Below are 24,995 nucleotides of genomic sequence, written 5' to 3'. Positions count from 1 at the left end.
GGGAAAAATCAGAAATCATAATTGTTTGTTTTTCTTTGATTCTGGGGCAAAGGCGAATTTCATAACTCCTAATATGGCAAGAAGGCTTGGCATCAAGCTTGAGGAAATGGGGCCATCCGGCATGTGTGATATGGCCAACCCTGAACTCAACGCACCTGTCACTCCTATCATTGGCAGAGGACTTCTACATTATGCCTTTTGCCAGAGTGTGATGCTTTGCTTGGGATGCCTTGGATGTACAGGGTGGGGGCTGAAGTGCAGATGAGAAACAAGAAGATTTCTCTAACTCATAGATTCAAAAATCATGTACCTGATGTAAAGTTGAAAGGGGACTCCATCCGTGTAGTTTCAGCTTCTTGTATTTCCAATGTAATAAAGTGTCATATTTCAGTATACTTGATTGTTGTCAAAGAGGACAGCCAACCAGTTCAGGAAGGCTCTACTCTTTCTGCTTTAGATAGAGAAAGGGTTGCTTTTATTTCAGAATTTCAGGATTGTTTCTTAGATGCACTTCCTCAAGAATTACCTCCCAAGAGGCCCGACGATCATCGAATTGATATAATTCCAACAAGCTCACCGCCTAATATACCTCCCTATCGTGTTAGTAAGGCACAACAGGAAGAGATAATGTCACAAGTGAAGGAACTCTTGGAAAAGGGATTAATACAGCCAAGTAATTCTCCTTACTGTTCCCCTATGTTGCTTGTGCAAAAGAAGGATGGTAGTTGGAGAATGTGTATTGATTATAGGGGTTTAATTAAAGTCACAATTAAGAACCGTTTTTCAATTCCACGCATTGATGATATATTGGATTGGTTGGAAGGCTCCTCAATGTTCAGTCGTATTGACCTTAAAAGTGGATACCATCAAATAAGGATACGGCCTGAAGATGTCTATGAGACTGCCTTCCGCAGTTCATTTGGCTTATATGAGTTCCTTGTGATGCCTTTTGGTTTGACTAATGCACCTGCCACTTTCAATAGAATGATGGACATAATTTTTAGAGCACACAGAAAGTTTGTGTGCATTTTCTTTGATGACATCAGTGTGTTCTCTAAAAATGAGCAGGAGCACAGGAAACACGTCACTATTGTGTTTCAAGAGTTGAAAAGACACAAGCTGTTAATAAACACCAAGAAAAGTGAGTTCTTTATGCATGAGATTCATTTTCTCGGTCATATAGTGTCAAAGGATGGAGTCAAGATGGATCCTGCAAAAGTTGAGGCCATAAGGAGCTGGCCAATTCTGAAAAATCTGCATGAATTCCTTGGGTTGTGTTCATACTATCGAAGGTTTATAAAGTACTTTGCAGAAATTGCTTCTCCCTTGCATGCTTTATAGAAGAAAGCTGTACCGTTTCGGTGGGGACCAAAGGAAAATGCAACTTTTGAAGAGCTGAAGAAAAAGTTATGTTCTAAACCTGTTATTATATTGCCAGATCTTGCAAAACCCTTTGCTGTAACTTGTGATGCATCCACACAGCATAGGAGGCACTTTGATGCAGGATGGCAGAGTGGTTGCATATGAGAGTAGAGTTCTCAAAGACGCTGAATTGTACTTGCAGACATACGAGAAGGAAATGTTAGCAGTGATACGTGCTTTGACCACATGGAAACATTACCCTCTTGGAGCTGATTTGTATGTGCAGACAGATCATCAGTCACTAAGATATTTTCTCACGCAGAGAAAATTATCTGAAAAGCACATGAGATGGGCTAACTTCCTCTCAATGTTTCATTTTCAAATTGTACATGTACCGGGTAACAAAAATGTCATGGCTGATGCACTTTCCAGGAAACCACAGCCTGAAGCAGTCTCCAGAAACCCAGTGTTTCAGCAGTGAGCATTGCTTACAACAATGTGTTAGATGTAATGAAAGATCAGTATGTTAATGATGCTGAATTTTCAAGTATTTATGATCAGCTTTCTGATGGTCAAACGCATGATCACTATATGTGGAAGGAGGGTTTCATTTTGATGCATGGACGACTCTGTGTCACTGATCAGATGCGACAGAAAGTCATAATGGAAAGTCATGCTCCTCCATATGCAGGACATAGGGGAATTACAGCAACAATTACAGCAGTGGAGCAATACTTTTATTGGCCATCTTTGAGGAAAGATGTTGAAGAATATGTGAGAACATGCATGGTTTGTCAGAAAGCAAAGTTTGATAGGCAGAAGGCACCTGGGTTATTACACCCTTTGCCAATTCCGGATAGACCATGGCAAAGCATAGCTATGGATTTTGTGTTTGATCTTCCATGTACTCCTACTGGACATGATGGATTGTGGATAATAATTTGCAGGTTTAGCAACCAAGCCCACTTTGTGCCAGTAAGAAAGAAAATTACAGCATATCAAATGGCCAAATTGTTTTTGCAGCATGTCTTCAAGTATCATGGGATGCCTGAATCCATAATTAGTGATAGAGATCCGAGGATGACCAGCCTCTTTTGGAGAGGGTTGTTTGAAAATATGGGCATTACGCTGAATTTTTCGTCATCTTTTCACCCTCAGTCTGATGGACAATCGGAGCAGGAAAACTCTACCATCCTGGATATGTTTAAATGCTATGTCTCAGACCACAAAAGCAAATCGGAGCATTATTTACCCTTGCTGGAATATGCTTACAATAATACGGTGCACACATCCACAGGTAAAGCATCTTTTCAAATACTGGAAGGTGCGAGGAAGATACCTTCCATTTCGCATACAAAGGAGAAAATCTTTGAAACTGATCGTTTTGTGGAAAGCCTTGAAGAGGCTTACAAGAAGATCAAATATGCCTTGCAAAGAAGTCAGGACAAGCAAAAAAGAGCAGCAGATAAGCACCGCAGGGAACTGGTATTCACAGAAGGTGATCGGGTTTTGCTGCGTTTTCAAAAGGTAAGGCTGAAAAATAAGAAAGGCAAGGAAAGGTTGTACACAAAGCTGAACATGCGTTACTATGGTCCTTTCCAGGTTTTTGAAAAGATAAACGAGGTAGCTTACAAGCTGAAGTTGCCTCTGCATTGGAAGATACATAATGCCTTTCATGTGAGCTTGTTAAAGCAATATCATGGAGATGTTTTCGAGGATTTACCTGATGAGGTATAGCCTGAAGTGGAAGAACAGGATGAACTTCTGGTCCTAGAGCAGATTCTGGCACACAGAGATATAAATCTCAAGGGTAAAGTTATCTGTCGCTACTTGGTAAAATTTCAAAATTACCCATCACTCTATGCGAAATGGATGGAGGAAGGTGAACATGCCTCTCCTAGCCATATTTTCACTGTTTTCGTATACTATAGCTACGGCTTTCTTGTATACTCTTTCATGGTATATTTCATGCTCGCTCGTGTGTTTTGGGGCAGCAAACTGTGGTTTGCTGTTTCAAGAGAGGGTATGTCACGGGGGCGTGAAATTCTAAGTGCCTTAATGCACTACAAGACTGTGACAACTTTGGTTTTAAAAGTCCAAGCGTGGGTTTAGTAATGTGTAATTAAACGCGGCATGGTGCTTAGCACATAAGCGTAATTAATCCCTAGGCTAGAGGGCCATGTATCTTCAGTGGCCCCCCTAGAGTTCCAGGTAGCTCTAGTGCCATCTACATGCTCCTTTGCCATTCTTGGACCTTCTTGGGCCTTCTAAACTTCACATGTGTGGTTTTCTCTCTCATCTTCTCCCTGTGTTGAGATTTTGGACTGGTTTTTCAGCCTCCTTCAGCTGAATTCCGATTTTCTTCATAACTCCTTACCTGTTTGCATTCCTCGACTCCCGTTTGGCCCGATGGCTTCCCCTCTGCCTCCCCTTCGCAGTGATATGCTTTTCCCTCCGTGCGTTTGGTAGAACGGGCAGAGCTGAGCACTTCTTTTGCTGGTTGAATTTGCCAAAGTGGCTTTTTCTGGGCCTTTTTGCTTCTACAGCCTCCTGGGCTTCTCTTGCAAGGCTACAGCTTTCTGTTGAATTTTGAGTGGTCCCACGCGCTGGTTGACTGGTTTTGCTCAGTTTTGGAGGACTTTCCGGCTATGAAACTTCTCTAGAACATTCTCAATGCATTCCTCTTTGAAGCACGCTTCTTTTGAGCCCAAGAGCTACCACTTCTTCACGACAGAAGTGCTTCTTTTCGCATTTTTTTAGTGGAATTGTTGCTGTTCGGCTCTTGTAAATGCTCTTTCTTCATGCCTTTGCACTTCTTTTTGGCTGAGAATGCAATTGGGCATTGGGCACTATGTCCTCTTGGCGATTGAGGACTTGGTTCGAGTTTTCTGGGCTTGGTGAGTTGTGATTTTGCTGCTGCAATTTCTTTTTGCCATAAGCTATTGGTTGGCCTCGTGTGCCACTCTTTCTTGGATCACAGGTGCCCAAGCAGTGCTACATGAGTCATTCTTTGGTTGGATACTTTGCTGATTTTATTTTGGAGCTTTGAAAAGCTTTGTGAATGCCATTTGGAAACCACTCAAAGAGAGTGCAGCTGGGGTGCAGTGTGATTGCATCTGGACAACCAATGGAATTGCACTCGGAAAAGAGAATGCCTTTGGATTGAGCCTATGGGTTAAGTGCACTTATGTGATGGTGTTCTATGCTTGAAAGCCTTGCGAAGGCTCAATGAATTGGGGTTGCGTGCTCAGTTGCAAGGAAGGTCTCCCAGATGCAAGTTGTAATCATTTAAATGTGAAATATAAAGAAATACCGAAAGGGGCGCCACGGTGTTTGGGGCCAATCGGGTGCACTTGTCTATGTTTGTTGAGCAGGGGCATTCTAGCCTCCATCCCTTTTTCAGTGGTTTTGTTTGTGAACAAATGGGTAAATGCCAATGGTGATCATGCAATGGTTAATCGTTGTGAAATATGCTTTGTGAGCTGTAAATAAGTGCTGAAGTGATTAAAGGTTTAGGTCCACTGCCCTCTAAGTGGTTTGAGGCCGCTTTCAAGAATATACATCATCTGGGATATACAACTGCAATGAAGATACGGTCTAGGAGAGCACGCGATTCCATCCTTATATCCATGCATCATCTGTGTGGGGTGACTAGTACACTCATCTTAGAGGTTCACGGCAGAAATACTGTCAGCAATCAGTACCTCGGGTGAGGCCTGCAGTTTCACCAAGCAACATTTTATATCTTGTGAGCTATCTGTATCATGAGGGAGCGAAGGTGCTACCTCTCTCTCGAGCACCAAGCAATGCTCCAGACCTCTGCTTTGCTGAGCCTATACTGTAGTGGGCTCGCTGAAATGCTTCCACGTAGAGTTGCAATACCCTAGGTGAATTTTCCAATTCACCTTCCTCCATCCACTTGGCATCCAGTGTTGAGTACTTCTGAACTTAACCGGATATCTTCTGGAAACTCTACCTCTTGAATTTTCTTTCACGGTGTGCCAGAATCTATTCCGGAACCAAAATCTCATCCAGTTCCTCCACTTCAGGCTAATGGCGTTGTAGCTTCAGCCTGTAAGCTACATCATTTATCTTTTGCAAGACTTGGAAAGGTCCATAGTACCGTATTTTGAGTTTGGTGTACACCTTATCCTTGCCTTTCATCTGCCTAAGTCTTGCTTTCGGAAAACGCAGCAACACCCAATCGTCGTCTTTAAAGACCAATTCACGTCGGTGCTTATCTGCTACTCTTTTATGTTTCTCCTGGCTTCTCTAGAGGCCTGTTTTTACCTCCTGATAGGCTGCATCTAAGCTTTCCACAAATCTGTCCGCTTCAAAGATCGTCTCTTTGGTTTGCAAAATGGGAGGTTCCTTTTTTCTGCCTTCCTCAATCTCGAAGAATGCACTGTATTGTTGTAGGCAAACTGAACTAGTGGCAAAAATTCTTCCCATTTTGTTTGCTGGTCTGAAACATAGCATTTGAGAAGATCGAGGGAAGTAAAGTTTACCTCTTTTGGCTGTCCATCTAATTGTGGGTGGAAAGAAGATAAAAAATTTAGTGTAGTGCCCATGTTCTGAAACAAACCTCTCCATAAAAGGCTGGTCATTCGGGGGTCTCGATCAATGACAATGGATTGAGGCATCCGGTGGTGCTTGAAAATATGAGACATAATAATCACGCCATCTGATCTGCTGTAATTTTCTTCCGTGCTAGAATAAAGTGGACCTATTTGTTGAATCTGCAAATTATGGTCCAAATTCTATATGTCCTAATGGTGTACGAGGCAGATCGAAGATGAAGTCCATGGCAATGCTTTGCTAGGGTCTATTTGGAATAGGCAATGGCTGTAGCAATCCAGCTGGCTTTTGTCCATCACACTTTACTTTTTGACAAGTGATGCATGTCTTTACATAAGACTCAACATCTTTCCTCAAAGTCGGCCAGTAGAAAAAGTGCTCCACACCTTTGACTGTGGCTTCAATGCCTCGATGTCTTGCATATGGTGGGGCATGACTCTTTGTCAAAACCTTTGGCCTCAACTGCTTTGTGACACAAAGTCTGCCATGCATCATCAGCAATCCATCCCTAAGCATATAGTGCTCGTGCCGATTGCCCTCAAGCAGCTGATCATAAATCCTTGCAAAATCATCATCATTGGCATACTAGATCACTATGGTATGCAATGGTGACAGCTGAAACTTGGGGTTTCTTTGACACTGCTCGACTTCTTGGAAAGTGCATTTGCAACAACATTTTCTTACAAGGCACATGCACAATTGAAAATGAAACATCGAAAGGAAGTTTGCCCACCGCATGTGCTTTTGTGACAGCTTTCTCTGAGTGAGAAAGTACCTCAAGGATTGGTGATCCGTTTGGACACAAAAATCAGCACCTAAGAGGTAATGTTTCCAAGAAAGAGCATGTATGATAGCTGCCATTTCTTTCTCATACATCCCAAAGTTCATCTCAACATCAGTGAGCACTCTGCTCTCATATGCAACCACTCTACCGTCCTGCATAAGTACTCCTCCTATGTTGTTCCCACAGGCATCACACAATACACTAGACAACAAAGATCTTGGTTAAGTCTGGCAAGATTATGACAGTAGCGGAGCATAGCTTCTCCTTAAGCTCTTTGAAAGCTGCAATTTCCTTAGTACCCCATCTGAAAGACACTCCTTTCTTCTGTAGGGCATGCACAGGTGATGCTATTTCAACAAAATAGTGGATAAACCGCCTGTAGTATGAGCATAAGCCAAGAAATTTTCGTACTGCATGGATGTTTTTCAACGGTGGCCAATTCCATATGGCTTCCACTTTGGCAGGATCCATCCTGATTCCATCCTTAGATATTATGTGCCCCACAAAGTGGATTTCGTGCATAAAAACTTCACTCTTCATGGCATTAACCAGCAACTTATGCTTCGTGAGCTTTGCCAAAACAATTGCCAAGTGCTCTTTGTTCTCAGCCTCGTTCTTAGTGGACACTATGATGTCATTAAAGAATGTCCCCACAAAAGCTCTGTGCTCTTTGAAGATTGTCTCCATCATCCGATTGAAGGTGGCAGGTGCATTTGTCAACCTAAATGGCATCACGAGAAATTCATACAAGCTAAATGTGGTCCTGAAAGCTGTCTTGTCCACATCCTCAGGTTGTATCCTATCTCATGGTAGCCACTCTTTAAATCTATCTGATTGAACTTTGCAGGTCCCTCTAACCTATCCAAGATATTATCAATCCTAGGTATCAGGAATCTGTTCTTAATGGTTATCTTATTCAGAGCCCCATAATCTTGCACATCCTCCACGAGCCATCCTTCTTTTGCATAAGCAAGACTAGGGAGCAATAGGGCGAGGAGCTGAGCTGAATTAGCCCCTTTTCCAAGAGATCCTTTACTTGGGTCTTCTCTTGCTGGGCTGCACTAACCCTATTGGGAGGCTTGTTTTCAAGAAAGAGACTTCTATTAAAGTAAGAGAAAAAACTTGCGAGAGCAAGCTCAAAGCGGAATACATCATGAAACCATGAGGATAAATAAACCCCCTCAAAATGAGGTGGAAAACAACCAAGGTTGAGGCTGAAAGTGCCACCTTAACCCTGTAAGAGTCTCAGAGAAGAAGGGAGAATCCTTGCCTTGAAGAAAGAAGCCCTCCTAGCTGAGGCTGCACGGGAGTCTCCCTGCATACTCGTCCATATGGCCATCAAGGTATGCATGGTGTCTCTCCAGATACTAGCCAATGTGTGTGAGGATGAGCCCGAGTTTCCTCCAATGCCTCTGTGCATCTGGTTCTCCAGATATGGCAGGCTGCTATGCTCGCGAGTATCTCCCAACAGGTATCCACAGAGGCATATACAGTTGCAAAAGAAAGGTGTGGTACCACATCCAAAGAACAGGACTTAACTTGATGACGTCGAATCAAAATGGCCCGAGAAGAGTCAAGTCTCTCATAGAAGACCAGAGGCCCCGTAAGAGAAAGCCAAGCCATTGAGCCCCATGTCATAAAGAATGGGGAGTGCACAAAGTGACTGAAAATCCTGGCTACCCCCATCCAAATCGTCCTCGCTTGTCTGCAATCCCATAAGCAATGCTGAATCGTGTCCAAAGCAGAGAGGCAACGGAAGCAAGTAGGGTCGGCTCCGAATCTAGATCTCCAAAAGTTCATTGCAATCCCACCATGGATAGAAAGCCAAAAGAAAAGAGTGATCTTTCTATTTCTGTGGGATTTCCAGAGTCTCTTTCAGAAGCACCTTTGCAAATCTGCAGTGATATCAAATGCCTCCCAATGAGGAACTTTGGAAGGTTTCCAACCTCTACTAGTGAGCTGGAATCTCTTGGCATTACTGACTGTGTAGCGAAAGAAGGGGATGCTCTTCTCTCGATCCCTACGTCAATCCACTCCCACTCTATAGGGTCCCACTGCAAGTACCTAATGGGAACTCCCCCGTAGAGCCCAAGTCTCCAAGATTCAGTGGAGAGAAGCAAGCAAGATGTTCTCTGTGGACCTGAACAATCTGCCACGATCTTAAACATCAAAAACCAAGGCATCCTCATGTGCATCTTGAAAGTCCAAAACTTGAAGAGGAACACCCCCTCTTGTAAAAGCACCTGCCTAAGTGGAGCAAGTGAGTGGCATATCATCTGTGTCTACCCAATCCGTTGGAACGGCCGCCTTAATATGCAAGATCCTCCCTGCAGATGTCCTGTCAACTGAGATTTGGTCTCCTCTGGAAGCCTGCGGAAAGCTTCCCATGACCCTAGAGATGAGGCAAATCCCCTCTCCCATCTGGACCAATGCATGTAGAGTGAAGCACCAAGTGGTCTGCCAAGATCATCCAATATACTGTCATTCCACATGACCGGTTGCCTATCAATCTCTTCATGAGAGGAAGGGGGAATGGGTGGAGGAGAGCAGGGTAGAGGAGAGGGGGCAGGGAGCCGCTGAGAGGCAGGGAAGGGGAGTGGGCTGAGAGGGGAGGGGGCGGGCTGAGAGGGAGAGGAGAGAAGGGGGAGCGGGCTGAGAGGGGAGGGGGCGGGTTGAGAGGGAGAGGAGGAGGAGGGAGGGAGGGGCTGAGGGAGGGGGAGGGGGAGGGGCTGAGGGTGAGGGAGAGGGAGGGGCTGAGGGAGAGGGGGCAGCAAGGGAGCGGGGAGGAGCAGCAGTTGGTCTCCGTGAGGCTTGTTTGGCGGGCTGCTACCTGGAATTACATCTATGGCATGGTCCTTAGGGCGTTCTGGAGGTAATTCTTATCAGAAAAACATTCGTGAAACTGAAAAAGGAAATCTGTCCTCTCTTTATCCAGCTTAGAAAAATTAGGGTTTTCTTCTGCTGGCTGCTTTTCAGTTGCAAAAACCAAGCACATAGAAAGATGCTTTTTTATTACATTTGAAATATCCGAAGCCGATACAAATGGAATATAGAGTTTAACATCCAAAACTTAAGTCTTCCCTCGGTGAGTCAAAGTTAGAGTTCTGTTTGTGGCATCCAAAAGTGCTCCCTTCTTGTAGTGCCAAGGTATACCCAGCAAAACATTACACCCATTCAACGGCATAATGTAGAACTCCTCAGTGTCCACATACCTTTGAATGTGCATGCGGAGCTTCCCAATGATCGGTGTAACTAACTCACTGTGCCCTGGGCAAGCCATATCTGGGTCACATAGTGGCCCCATCTCTTCTGCCTTTATGCCCAATTTTCCAGCCAGCTTTGGCGATATAAGAGTGGCTCTTGTGCCTGGATCAAAGAAGAACAAAGCAGTCTGGTCACGGATTTTACCCCACGCTCTGCATAACTCTGTGGCATCCACATGTTGTATAGCTCCAGTGACATCTGGCATACGACCAGCAGTGGGTTTGGGCTTCTTACCCCTGTGGTCATCCTTCTTTTCTCCCTTGTTCTCACTCTGATCTGACGAGGGAAACTTCCTCTTTCTGTGTGGGCATTCATGCCCTCGGTGGCCCTCTTCCTTGCATATGAAACATTTGTTGGCATCATAGAGGACCTTCCTTCTCTTCCTCTGACAACTTCTTTCGAGGCGATCCTCGCCTCTGTCCTGCAACAAATCTAGACTTGATGGGCTGCTCAAATTTTGTGGAATGTTTATGGCCTCCCTGCTTGCTGTCCCTAAACTTGCGTGCTTCCTGGTTGCTGCCCTTAAAGCCCGAAGTCTTGCCCTGCAGGAGGGCATAAGTTGTCGTGGCATTTTCTATCAGTTGAGAATATTGGAGACTTTGGTTTTGATGCAGTAGTCCCGAATTTCATTTGGCAGCCCACAACAATACTTCTCGATCTGTTCGGACAGCTCCACACACCTATAAGAACTCATGGGCAGCAAGGCTTCCTAAAAATTTTTATTGCACTCTTCAAGGTTCTTACAGTTCGCGGCATCCAGCTTATGACATGCTATCATTATATCCACTTCAAAAGTGGTGGTGAGCCAAGCAGATGAGAAGACTTGCACAACCCAAGTGGTAGGGGCTTTACCCTGCAAGAGCAAATCGGTCCACCATTGAAGTGCATTGCCCTTGAGAAATGGCTGTCTTCCTGACGTTTGATGGCTCTGTGAAGTTCCCACCTGCATAGGCAGCATCAAATTGTTGTACAAAAGTCAATGCTTTCAGCCTATCTTGTGTCCCATTGAATGTCTCAAATTTTACAGCAGCTCCACCCTCTTTTTAGTCTTTCAATTCACCCTTGGGTGCATACACAGGTGGCTGGAAATAAGGAGGTGGCATCTCTATGCATTACTGCAAACTCCCGTAGCTGGATTGACCATTCGAGGTCCCATTCCTTGCATCTGTGGCATATTCATGGAACCACTCATCATTCCTGGCATCCCCATCTGCATTCTGGGCTGCATCCCTATGTTTGCATACATCATGTTGGCATTTGCAGCCAGCATTCCCCCCATCATTTGTTGCTGAAAATTTTGCATTCCTGGCTGAAGACTTCCCAAGTATGTGCCAGGCATACGGAGCCCTTCTTTGGGCTGTCCTACCATTGCTTGGAAGACCGACCCTCCTCCGAAATATCCTGGGTGCATCATTGGAGGGGAAAAGGGTTACTGTCCATAATTCACTGACTGAAAATTGTTGCCTTGTGGGGCATTCCCCATGCCAGGAGCAACTGAAGGCATTACAGGTGGAGTCACGGGTGGCTGTCCACTTGAAGGTGCATCATTATGCATAAGCCTTTGCTTCTTGTGCTTCTTCTTGGCTGCCTTTTTGCTGATGGGAGGGGCATCCAGTATCTCAGCTAGATTTTGGGTCAATTGAGTGAAAGTGCCCACTGCACTTGCCAATTTCATCTTGAAGAGGGCTTCTGCATCTAGTTCTTTTGCCTCATCAGCTTCATCTTGGGATACCTCACTGGCATGCCCCGAAAGAACACGTTGTCCCTCATCATTCTGTTCTTCTTCACCCTCACTGGTGTTGTGCTCCTTCTCAAAGCTGTCTGAGCTCGTGTCTCCCTCCTGCTCTGTGATAGTCAATAACCTCTCACGGTCTGACATGCTTGCTGATTTTATGGCTGTAACTAGAATGCAACGGGTGCTTTCTTCACCCAACGCTATCAAGGCTCACCTTTGTAGGACGATGGTGACTATCCCGGCAATAAAACCAGTAAAACCGGCCTTCAATTAACTAAAGGGCAGTAAATTGTAACTAACTTAGCATCCACGTCATGTACAACCACATTGCATATCTTCAACCACTTCAGTAAACACGAAATCACCTAGAAACAACTTTGAAAAGAAATTGGATGGAGGCTAGAGTGCCCCTGCTCAATGTAACCAAACACGAGACACCACACTGGCCCCAAACGCTTTGGCGCCCCTTTTGATATTTATTTAATTCTTCAAAAGTGGAATTCTACTTTACAACAAGGGCGCACCCTTGTACTGTTCTTCTTGCATTTTCCATTGCCAGAGCCAACACTTGGTCTTTGCCTGCATCCGATTCTAGTGCACCACTAGTACCCAAGTGCTAGGGTTAAAACTAAGGCATTTCTCAACAATAGTGGCACCTGACTGTGACAAGGCATCAATGCCAAACCACAAGAGTGCTGAAATAGCCTCAAGGCATAAAACTGCAAGCCAAATTGTCTCTTTGACACTAACCAGACATACCCTCTGTGACTATGTATCTTCTTACGGCCTGTAGGGCCAAAAAGAGCTCCAAACAACCTGAAATGAAGATACTTTGTAGTCTTTCTTCACATACATGTGAACATCTAAATCTGAAGGTGGTTGTCTAGAGGGTGGAGCATTGATTCGAACACCCACCTCAATGTCCAATCTCTGGACCATTGCTTTGGACTGATACAAAGCAGCTTCAAAAGGTACTTGTTTGTCTCCCAAGCAAGTGCCTTTGTGAAGACCTTCTTGGTTGGAAAATAAGTAAGATAGATGTCTTTGGTGATACTCTTTTTTATTACAAAGTGGTTTTGAACCTCACCAAATTCTTTGCAATGGCTATGGAACTCTTGTCACAATTTGGGATGGTTGAATTATCCTGGCCAAGACTTATATAATCCCTTTAAGGCAAACTTCTTTTCATGTTGTTATGCAAGCAGCTTGACTTTTTTGTTCAGCTTGACTTTTTTGTTCATGTGTTCACCTTGATGATCAAACTCTAATGATTGCATGAAGAAAAATAAATTGTAATAGAGTTTGGGGACAAGAAGAACATCAAATATTACCTTGATCTTACACGTGCCTGTGATTAATGGTACTTTGTCAATTCCCTATGACACATGATCTTGTATGCACCAGCTTCAAAGAGCTGTCCCATCCCTTTTGTTGGTCATGTGTGAACGGAGGAAACTCCCTAGCACCTTTGCCACAAAAAAGAAAGAGGAAGGGGGCTAGAGGGCAGCCCTGTCACTATGAGCAAGAGAGTAAGACCCCAATGAGAACCTGGTTGGAAATTCTTGAGTAAAGCGAAGAAATTTCTGCACCCACTCGTTCAAAAGCCCAACCTCCACATGGTTCCCTCCAAGAAAACAAAGTCCACCCTATGATAAGCCTTCTCAAAATCCAACAGGATGATAGCGAGAGGCTAGGCCTCCTCTTGTGCCCCTCTAAAAGATGCTTCTCTCTTGAACAAAATGTGTCTGGGTGTCATGAATGATATCGGGAAGGTGTGGACACCCTCCCCTTTCAGGATCTAGCAAATCTAGCCTCGGACAAGTGACTAGGGGAGCAGCCCTGAACCAAAGATATCTTTTGTGCTCCCAAAAGCACTAGAGCTCTTAGATGTACACTCAGCCCCCCTGTAGAGAGAAGGAGAGACCCCTTTAAACCTCTAGATTTATGAGAGACTAGATCTGGCTCGATGGGAGCAGCACCGATTATTAGACTGGAGTAACATGCGCAGAAGGCCTTTTAGGTAAGGATTTGTTAGCGATGCAATGAAATTTTCTTCTCTATTATGGGTAAGAGGCAGGGAAGGGATGGTATGAGATAGATTTAGGATTCTCATCGGTAGATATTGAGCGCCTTTTGAGTTGCAGAGATGTCTAGAGGATTTGGTATTGTATTGCTTAAATGCTTGGTAAGATCAGGAGTGATTTGTTTATCACTTAATGGGCTAGCGGGATCATGGAGGAATTTTATTTTCACACATGGAAAAAGCAGAGGCACCAAGGGGGGTAGGGGCGCTGCGAGAAGTCCCTTGTGCCCTCAGGCTGTTATGGGGCAGCCTGGATTGCAGCACAATACGCTCCTGTACGAAGCTGGGAATAGCGGAAGCCCAGCTAAGGGGCAATGAGCAGGAAAGGCATCTGAAAGGGGGGGGACCAGGCAGGTAGCAAGCTGCTGAGACCCCCCGAGACTGGTGATATGGGCCCTGAGGCAGGCAAGGGGCAGTGGGGGGCACAGGAAATGGCGAGGAAGGGGGAGGGGGGGAGGACATCAAACAGCCAATGACGGTGTGTTTGCAAGCTGGTCGTGAGCTTGATTGTAACACAGGGTGGCAGAGAACAGAAAGGGAGTGGGAAAAATAGAACGGAAGGGAGAGGATGGCAGGTAGGGGAAGGAGAGCTGGAGCAGCCCATTGAAGTGGCTGCTAAATGTGTAGCTGGCTGCACCTACAGAAGGCAACGGGGCGGAGCAACAGGGGAGGTCAAGGATGGCTGGGGGGGGAAAGGACAGAGATGGGGGTTGAGGGAGCAGCACTCCACAGGCTCTTGCTCAAGAGATTCAGGTAAAGGGACAGGGTTTGGCCGATAATCATAGGTTTGGAATAATGGATTTCAATCAGCCCACATCGGTGCTTTTGGAGTTCGGCTAAGTTGCACATTTTAAAAAAGGTTCTTCTGACTTTTGGGGATTGTAAGGCTGAAAATTCTTGCCTCCAGATAAAGGGCCAAGAGATTAAGCTGAAGGGACAGGGTTTGGCCAAGAATCATAGGTTTATAAAGATGGACATCAATCAGCCCACGTCGGTGCTTTTGTAAGGTGCACGGGTTTTAAAAGTTTCTTCTGACTCTCGGGGACTGTAATGCTGAACAATCTTGTCTCGGGCTAAGAAGCATAGGTTTTGGCAAAAGGTCTTTCATTTTGCAAGAAAAAGAAAACTGTATTTCAATCAATTGACAGTTGTTCAAATATCATGCATGATTTTAAAGACTGTTACCATTGTGTAAGATGACTTGGCGTGCAGATATATATTGTTGCATGATACTATAACCGGTGAACAGCTTCATCTCCCCAACTCTCTGGTAATTATGCTATGTATAGTGTTCGTCCTTGCTGTTTCTTTTGGTTCTTTGAAGTTATCAAACCTCAGTGCCACAAATATTTGAGTGTTATGTCCCTTTTTCCTGCCCTTTTTTGTAAACTTACACTGAATATTTATGTAATTTAAAGCATCTTACATGTTTGATGTGCACACTACACATTTTGATCTTTCTTCTGAACCTGTTGACAGGAGCCAATCCATGATCGCATATCAAGAAACGTCACCCAAGCATTTCTGCAGATGTGATGTATAGGATGTTTGAAGTTTGTATCCACAAGTACACAAAGAAGATGCAATATACCAGTGATATTCAAGAAAAAGTATTTTCCTGGTTTCTTGTTGCTGACATGCTGGTGTCATTGAAATCATGCAGAATATTTCCTGGGAAAGGTCTGAGCATCTAATGAAGGAGAAAATGACAGCTTTGAGATGCTGTGTGCCGGTGAGGTCTTAGAAGTATCCATTTTGGATGAGATGCTTTGCACATTGAGGTTATTCTATGAGAATTAACAAGGCTGGAAACTATTATACATCATTTCCTGGCTTAAGGGATGTTTCTTAAGCGCTTTCAAAAGTTCACGGATTATGCTTTTTCCTGTGGTGAGTTATTGGCTTTACTGTCGAGTGTTTCAATACTTTGTTAGTGATTCTTTTTATACCTCATTTGTTTCATCTAGTTTCTCTTTCCCCCCTGCCCTATGCCATAGGTGCTATTGAGCCTAGAGTTGGCTCATTTGGTGTGTAGGCATATTCCTAAGCATGGAAAGTTTTGTTCTGATTGAACTTGCTATCTTCTGAATGAGACTGTGGTGGTAGTCTTTTTATTTTGCGGGGGATACCTTCTAATCAGAATTATGGTTTTCCACACAGCAATTTCTTTTTGTGGATCTCAATTCATTGAACGGGTGAAGATGGCTAGCATTTTTGAGTCTTATAACAAACAAACAATGATACACAGTAAAAATTTGAGTCTGGAGCAACTGTCAAAATTGAAAGAACAGCAGTTTGAGATTCAGGGAGTCCAGTGTACTGGTAGGTTTTCCCATAGTGCATGAAGCAATAATTGTATCGTTTTATGAGAAACAATAGCCTGTGGTTGATGTTCGATCATCAATTTTATTGGTCCAATTTGCGTATAGCTTTCCATCCTTGGAATATTTAGACCCGAACCATTTGTTACCTCTGGTGTGCCTCAATGTTATTCTAGTTGCCCTTCAGTGAGATTCACTTGTGTCTACTTAATACAAACTTAGATGAATTGAATTTAACCAAAAAGGGATCCTCTTTTTTGTCCCTTACACTCAACTTCAGGCCTGTAGGGCCTCTGTGCCCCCCCTCTTCCCTGCGCACCTCTCCTCTTCCCTTTTGCCTTCATAAGGGAGTAGAGGTGGGCATCCTACTGCATTTTTCACCTCATCTCTTGTTAGGCATGTTGATTCTTGAAGTAGGAACTCGCATGAGGCTCATAAGAGCAGCGACCATGAGCTTTTGAGGATGGTTGAGTTGCTCTTTGTTGGGTTGGAAAGATGATTGCATCATGGGGTTACAAGTCTTATAATGTACTAATAGTGTTTCCAAAGGCAGACAACTTCAAACGGTAAAAATATCATTTGTCAGCATGGCTTGCACTTGTGTGCTTTGGGTTCATTGGAGGCTCATCAAAATTAGTATTTTGTAGCACACAATTCGCCTTGGTGCATAGGCTGTCCATATATATCTAAGAGAGAGAGAGAGAGAGAGAGAGAGAGAGAGAAGCACTACTCCTTTGAGGCTTGGTAGTCGAATTGACTCTAATAAGACAATTTGGACTTCATGGAATTTAGGGTTACACTATTCAATGGTTTTGAATTAGTCATCCTTATGAGAGAGAGAGAGAGAGAGAGAGAGAGAGAGAGCACTACTCCTTTGAGGCTTGGTAGTCGAATTGACTCTAATAAGACACAATTTGGACTTCATGGAATTTAGGGTTACACTATTCAATGGTTTTGAATTAGTCATCCTTATGGGAGATTCATTGACAAAGAACAAAATGCATCCCTATGTCCTCATATTTATTTCTTTTAATGAATTTCCCTTGAAGGTTCAAAGTTCAATGACCCTCAGTTAAAAAGGTTTGCACTTGCATGAGAATTTTGAGAAACTTTAATAAAGGGTTTGCATACCAATTCTAGCCAGCTGTTATCACTTCTCACAAAGTTGTAATCATATACTCTCTTCTCTATTAGTGCCTCCCAGTGCAAGTTTGGAAAGAAATATAGCCTCTACTTTATACATGTTTACATCTAATACATTCTAGATCTTAACCTCAACCATCCTCAACTTTACCATCCGAATCTCTTCATGACCTCAAATTTAGGCTGTATCATAGTAAATTCATCTAGCATCCCAACTCTATATTCTGAAAATGAATTTGAAACTCTTTTTTCAATTGGGTTTATTTTATTTTCCTCTCATACCATCATATGGCCAATTCATCAACCTATTCTCATTTGATTAGGTAAATTTTATCTTTACCACTTTTTATTATTAAAAGTCCTCCTTTCTAAAACTAATAGGATATGGATACCTCTTTTTGTCTTCTCCTCATCACCAACCCTCATCATGTAAAATCTATTTCAAAACAAAATCCCTTCATCTTAGTCCTTCAATCACATGAATTTATGTAGATACAACTTCAAAAGCTCCAAATGAGTCATGCTTGACTAGTGTAGAATACTTCCATGCTTCAATGAGAGATTTTCTCTCTCTATGAAAATATTTACTATATTGTGCGCATGACACACACTCACACGCACACGCACGCATGTGTGCATACGTATAGACACACGCACACACATCATAGTAATAAACATAGAGACAAAATGGGACACAGGCAACATTGGACAAATGGTTGTATAAAGAATGTCAAGTTAGAAAACCACATATAGAGTTACAAATAGTCCAAGAGGACTAGATGTTATGCATGATACAAGATGGAGGGAAAATTCACTTTAATGTTACAATTTTAGTTTGATGATAATCTCTAAGCACACAAAACTCCATCCCTTCTAATCTGACACCCAAAACCCATTAGGGTCACTCAATTAGTCAATATCCTCTAACCATGAGCAACAATACAATACACATATACTCCAAAAGACCCAATACCTAAAATGTGCCAATCTATTTGAATGATTGTAGTTCAAAGTCACTGCATGAACACAAAGCTATAATCTCTTGGCCCCTCTGATAGTTGTTCAATTACCTCTTGATTTCAGTTCCAATGTGGGAAATGGATTGATTGCGTCCATGTCACATCATGAAGATATTACATGTCACCCCTCTCTCATGTTCATAAAGGCCAAACAAATTATAGCTTGCTCAAAATTGACCACCTATATGCACAAAATCAATGTATGATAGAAATGTGAATATCATTAAAAAAATTTGAATAAATCCATTTATTGCTAAAAACTATATCTTTTTAGTCAAGATCCAAGTGAGCAAGTACATAAATTAGTAGGCAATCAACAGAGAGAATTTTCGTTGTACATAAATTAGCAGGTAATCAAAAGAGAGAATTTTCGTTAAGTCCCCTATATAAGTACTTTGAAGGTAGATTGGTAGCACCACATAGTGGTATAAGGATATCTATAGTTCTCCCTTGTCTAACATTATGACTATCACAAAATTTTCTAATGGTTCTGAACCATGTGCATCACATTCCCTCATTGGCCTTAAATGATAAAAGGTTTTATTTTCCCACTTAGATTGATTTCTCTTTATCTTATGCAGTACCCCAAGGTGAGCATGTACAGAAACTACCATTGTTTGTTGCAAACAAGAAATTCCATACTTATCCTACCTTTGAAATTCCAAATCTTATACTTGTAGGTGTTAAAGTTGCAATCTCCTTGTGTTTTGTTCGTAGTTGTCCCATAACTATGTGTTGCAAGATTCAAGCAACATGAATCTTGTAACACATAGATATGAGTGACTATCACATGCCTTGTCTTAATTCTATGTATCATATCTTATTTCAAAACCACACATTATCAAATAACTATTAAGATTGCTAGTAGAAATGATGGGTGGCCTGGATGGCAACTTTTGGAAATGTATTACCATTTTACATATTTGACCCAACTATTACTTGACCATTGTAGAACCTTTAAAACTCCTCATAACAAAATATTTTATCCTCCATTTTATATTCATTATGACAAATTTCATCTCGTGTTACAATTCATAATGTGAAAAAATATGACCATGTGTGAGACAGTCAAGAAAACAATGATTAGGATAATAGTCCAAATTTCACTATACACAAGTTGTGTAAACAAGTTTGCCCCTTGCCCACCAACAACAATTATTTTTTGATTGAGCATGAAAATAAGAATTACAAAAAAGCTTTTATCCTACGTGTGCCACAAGCAAGCACACACTTCTTCTTGGTAGTTATAATCGCAACACCCATGCAATTCTTATGTTCTTCTATAAATAGTGTGTGTCTTATGGCACAAGTGATTGATGTTCTTCTCTCTCTCTCTCTCATGTAGGTATGCATGTCAAAGAGCATGCTCGTACTAGTGATAGGATTTGGACCATCACTCTTACACACAACTACACAATGCATTTATCTCTTGGTGTTTGTGATATTACCCCAGTAAGTCATAAATAACAACTTTGTGTGCATGCATACGTGTGTGCGTGCGTGAGAGTGTGCATGCGTGCATGTGTTCATGCACAGGTGCACAAGCATGTGTCGTGCATGCATTCATGTGTGTGAATGTGCACGTGCATGCATTCATCTATGTGTAGATATGTGCACACCTGTGTGTTTGAACATGCACGCGCATGCATGCACATGCACCCCCCTTGCACACAGTTACACTGCCTACCCTATTGCTTTTCAACCCAAGGCTTGTAAACTACATTCATAATCACATATACGATTGCCCTACATCCCACCGAGGGTCCAATCTTGTTGATCAAATATGAAACTATAAAAAAGAACCACATCCTCCACATAGTTGGTAGCTTGTAACTTTTAGTAAATCTCTTTAGGAAGAGATGGCTATAATATAAGGGAAAGTTTTTGCTCACCATTATCTTGTGCGAAATTAAAGGAGCTCACTCTAGGTCTTATGTCTTCCTTTTTGCCCAAATTGTAGCCTCTTCATCCCTCTTTCTGCGCTACACTCCTAAAGTTTCATTCCCCATGCGCTGCTCATTTGGGGGCTTGCACTTAGGACTCGAACCATATTCTTTAACACCTATTTAATATGATGCTCCCGTTGAGTAGGATATTTTGAGAAAATCAAAATGCCATCAAGAAAAGCAAAGACACATTTAAAATGAGGTTCTATAAGACCCATGGGTCATCCCATTGAACATCGCATGTGCGTTTGTGAAACCAAAGAGCGTGAAAAAACTTGTACTGAGCCTTTTTTATGAAGGAATCTAACCTGTGGATATCTAGCTCATGAAACCAAATTTGATGATACATACTTCTTAAATCAATCTTGGAATTATCTTAGTTGTCTTGGGCATGAGGAATTGGCGCTTAACTATCAACTTGTTAAGTGCGTGGTAATTCACACATCCTTTCTCATGTGTCCCTCTTTTGGAAAAAAGGTTGGGAGCTAGATATGGAGAATAGCTAGGTATAATGAAGATCGAGAGGATTCTAGAATGAGCTCAATGCAACGATTCTTTGCTTGAAGTGGGGAAAGGATGATTGTAAATTGGATGTGAGAAACATCACCTAAAATTCCCAAAGGTTTCTTGCTATGGGGCTGCTTGGTTGATGGTTTTGTGGAGGTGTTGACGTGGATTAAAAGAAAATTCCCATCTCAAGGGAGCTCCCTAGTTAATTGGATGGTTGAGATCAATGGTCAGTTCATGAAGCCAAGAAATACACTTTGTACTGATGAGAGATCCAAACCTTTGGTTTTAAATTTGGGTTGGACTTCAACTAGTGCCCCAAACCAAGATGGTAGATGATATATGTTGCTTGTATCAATGTGACCCTAAGTGGTCAATTGTTGACCCACCCAATAAATTTTCAAGGTGCTTGACTTGGCCTCCATACTATTGTTGACACTTTGGCTGATGAATGCTTTGTTCAAGATGATGATATCTATAGGTGAGTCAACTAAGCTTGCTTGGTTTCTTTGGTGGAGATGACGCGATCCAAACCCTTAGAGGTTTCCAGATGAGAAGGTCTTGACCACCAATAAATATGCAAGCTCCTTACTGACAACAAGAGTTCTCTTTGTTGGAGTTGAAGATGCAATTGGCCCAAGTAGTGTGACCTTCTCCGCATAGAGCTTCTCTTGCTTCTTGCAGCCTTACACATGATAATAATAATAGTTTTTTTTTTTGTACTTTGCATATGTCGTAGCATCCAAGAAACCTCTATAGCTAGCATTAGCATGTTGCCCATTCTCCTTATTGCTTTGCTAGCAACCTTGGCTCCTTTAACCTTGATGATGAGCTCAAATTTTTTGAGCGCAAGCTTATAAGCATTGTTGTAATCTTTAGGTTGGATGCCATTGAATGTTCTAATTGCAATCCATAGAGAAACTTCATGCTCCATGAGACAACATCTCAAACTTGCAACTTGGCACAAGATTCCTATGCTTCTATAAGCAAGCTACATTGGGCATACATATTCACTTAAGTGTTGCAAACAAGAGATGTCTTTCTAGTCTCTTTCTAGCACTCTTGGCATGCATTTATTAGCCCTTGTCTATGCATAGCTCATAAGTTGCCATGACCTTACAAGATGCAAACATATGTGACAACATTTGCAGAGACACAATCCCATTTTATTTGTTTGGAATTAGTTTAGTGCTTCCTCACCAAGCCCATGCTTTGAATATCCCACAATAAATACCCTCATTTCAAATTGCGAGCTTGTCAGTGGTCTCATCAAAACAAAGTGCAGTCAAAGGAACAATCTGCAGCTCATGATGTGTCATTGTGAGACACCAATAGCTTAGCTTGCCAATGGACACACATATGAGGAATGGGGACCATTAATAATTCATATAATTACATGTGAATGGATAATCAAGGGAAAGTTAAGCTTGAAGGGAAATATTTCCTTTAGTTTTAACCTTGCATAGTTACATTTACCCACATAGTTAAGTTTGCCCTAGAAATAATAATAGAATTGGAGCCCTCCCTTCTTTTTCGATAGGTCTTAGTAATGAAATTAGGATTTAGAATCTACTTGAGTTTCACTCCAGTCGTTCATACTTTTTTAAAAATTTAACCCAAACTTTTGGAGGACATGTCTTGGCTATTTTGGCACAAAATGAACCCCCCTCAAAACCCAGAAATTAGATGGCCTTAAAATTGGTGCTTTTATTACTACTTTGCCTAGCTTCAATGAAATACATCAAACTCCTCTATTTATAAAAACACAATGAAAGATGATAAAGAGGCTTGGCTAGAACAATAAATCCAATAATAACCTATAATTTGAGTAGCAAACCATTATCAATTCTGAGCGTTAACAACTATTCCGGCACACTCGTGTTTAGCTAACCCTTTCATCTTGTATCAAAAGATTCATCCTTATGCTTGATCAGATAAAGAAATGCTTTTGGGAAGAATCATTTATAAAGCATGCCTCTAATGCATGCTCACAGCAGGGCGAAGCTTTTATAGATCACCCTAGCTTTGCACGAAGTGTGGCATCACAATCTCGCAAGCAAACAAGATATGAAAGCTTATGAAAGAACACGGTGTCCATTATTCCAATAGAACCGTGATTACATTCTGCGCATGCTTCCTGGGCAGTAGCTTGGAATGCCTCACAAATATATTTTTTTGGGCTTTCCTTATCGGAAGCGCTTGTTGATCTTTTGGCAAACATAGTTGGTGGACGATGTAGGCTAGCTTAGTGCCTCAAGTGGCTTGTCCTTGAGCGTCGTTCAAGTCGAATGAAAAGTCTTAGTCCTAAGTCCTAGTTACACCCAAATAGCATGCCGCCATTTCGATTGTCCAAGCACTGATAACGTGGCCAGTTGGCATGGCGACGGTTCATGTTGAATGGTGATGGTGATGGTGAGGAAGAATATCTTCTATCTATATCTATATATATCTAAGCAAGGTAAAGAGGGCGGCTACAACAGCTTATTTAGGTCTTTGAGCAAAACAACGCAGCAATGGTGCTCGTGCCCCAATCTCTCAGCCGCTCCATTCGCTCTCTTGTACCGCAGAGTCGTGCCCTCTTTCCTTCCCTCGCTCGCGCCTATCATGAAAATGTGGTAGATCATTACAATAACCCGCGGAACGTTGGCTCCTTTGACAAGAATGATCCCAACGTCGGCACTGGCTTGGTTGGGGCTCCTGCTTGTGGAGATGTGATGAAATTGCAGATCAAAGTTGACCCTGCGTCTGGCAAGATCGTCGATTCCTGCTTCAAAACTTTCGGCTGCGGCTCGGCCATTGCCTCGTCCTCTGTTGGTGAGAGGATACATACCTCCTTACGCTTTCTGCACATCATTCATTTTAGATCGTAGGTTTGCGTTGTCTCGTATGTCTATAACAAATTTGTGCCTCTCAGCCACCGAATGGATCAAAGGGAAACCCATGGAAGAAGTTGTGACCATCAAGAATAGGTACGCTCCTCATTTTCTTCGAATTTTCATCTCTCTGGCTTGGCTGTGTGGGTTTTGCCGTCCGTCTCCCTGCGATGTATGAATTACAATATCACGCCGCCGGGACTTGTGTGAGACGGTTTCACCTTCTTACACAATATGTCTTTTGCATGTATTCTTGCAGTGATATTGCGAAGCACTTGTCCTTACCTCCAGTCAAGTTGCACTGCTCTATGTTAGCGGAGGACGCGATCAAGGCTGCGGTCAAGGATTTCAAGTTGAAAAAGGCCAATCAAGAGCTGACCAAAGAAGAGACAGTTGATGTTAAAGCTGCCACTTCGTAAAGTTATGATCGTCTGGGTATACTACCGACTTGATAGGTGATGAAGCAAGTCAAAGCGTTGGTGCCGTTCCAAGATTGTATGTCATGATCCCTTTCAGCCCTCTCTCTGTAAACTAGTAGTGCAACATCGTCCACGCCAGAATCATCCGTTTTGCATAGCTTTCAATGTAAATGTTTCTTTCTTCCCAGTCGTGATGTATTGGTTTTTAAAACGGTAGTGTAGTACAAGGATGGTATTGCTTGATGTTGTAAGAGATGGTTGCTCGCCCCCCCTTTTAACACTTATATCGAAGTGAAAACTGTGGCTATCATTTTTGTGAAGCAGCGCAACAGGGACTTTCTAGATTTCTATCCCTATTCCCGTTTTTATTATGTAAGTGAAGTTCATAATTTAACTAGCATCTCAGTGCAACCTGCTGCCTTGTATGTATCTATCTTATCTGTGTGTGGGTGCGCGCGCGTGATTGATTCGATCTGCGCACCAAAACTATGAAATTGTTTCTACGCAGTCTTACTGTGCAAGGTGAATACAAATGCAACTACTTCTGTCCAATATAGTTGTTGAGTAGGCTTCTGCTGGCATCTTGATATTTGATTAGAGGGGTTTTTTACGGCATGAAAGTTTAATGAATACCTTTGATACGAAGCTGATTTGTGGGTTACTGGAACAAAGTGGTCAATTATGTGTAATGGAGTAGAAAAGCTATTAACATTGTGTCAACTTTTGCACGCATACAAGATAGGTGCAGGTTCAGATTTTCATTAACATCAAAGATGTTAATACCCAACGCAATTAGAGAGAATGATCTGAATGGCATTATTATTGTTGAAATCTGAAATCTAGCTGTATACTATATTCTGGACCTTGTAAGTGTAGGCATGTGACTTGCAAAGTTATCAACATTGTGTTTAGTCTGACACTAATCTGCATGAATTTGTTATTATTCTTGGGATAATTTGAA

General features: G+C 42.4%; 2 protein-coding genes across 4 annotated transcripts in view; both read left to right on the top strand.

The window, feature by feature from the left end:
* Positions 1-15,844, top strand: part of PUR7 (purin 7) — a 72,568-nt gene extending 56,724 nt beyond the window's left edge. Inside the window, exons 11-12 of one of the 3 annotated variants that reach the window (XM_087400375.1) lie at positions 15,019-15,076; positions 15,286-15,843. In XM_087400375.1, coding sequence (XP_087256501.1) covers positions 15,019-15,076; positions 15,286-15,342 — 115 coding nt within the window. In that variant the 3' untranslated portion in view covers positions 15,343-15,843. Of the gene's footprint in view, positions 1-15,018; positions 15,077-15,285 lie in introns of all 3 variants that reach the window. The other 2 variants (XM_087400376.1, XM_087400377.1) reach the window with 2 other exon arrangements.
* Positions 15,845-23,191: 7,347 nt separating this feature from the next.
* On the top strand, positions 23,192-24,354 carry LOC147882942 (uncharacterized). Its single transcript, XM_087401000.1, has 3 exons — positions 23,192-23,556; positions 23,657-23,711; positions 23,875-24,354. The coding sequence occupies exons 1-3, from the start codon at positions 23,256-23,258 to the stop codon at positions 24,032-24,034; spliced, it is 516 nt and encodes a 171-aa protein (XP_087257126.1). The 5' UTR covers positions 23,192-23,255; the 3' UTR covers positions 24,035-24,354.
* The last annotated feature ends 641 nt before the right edge of the window (positions 24,355-24,995 follow it).

Source organism: Dipteris shenzhenensis, chromosome 29 (assembly GCF_047967505.1).
Source record: "Dipteris shenzhenensis isolate YYH24624 ecotype China chromosome 29, Dip_SZ_1.0, whole genome shotgun sequence".
Lineage (NCBI taxonomy): Eukaryota > Viridiplantae > Streptophyta > Polypodiopsida > Gleicheniales > Dipteridaceae > Dipteris > Dipteris shenzhenensis.
This window is presented reverse-complemented; position numbering and strand designations above follow the sequence as displayed.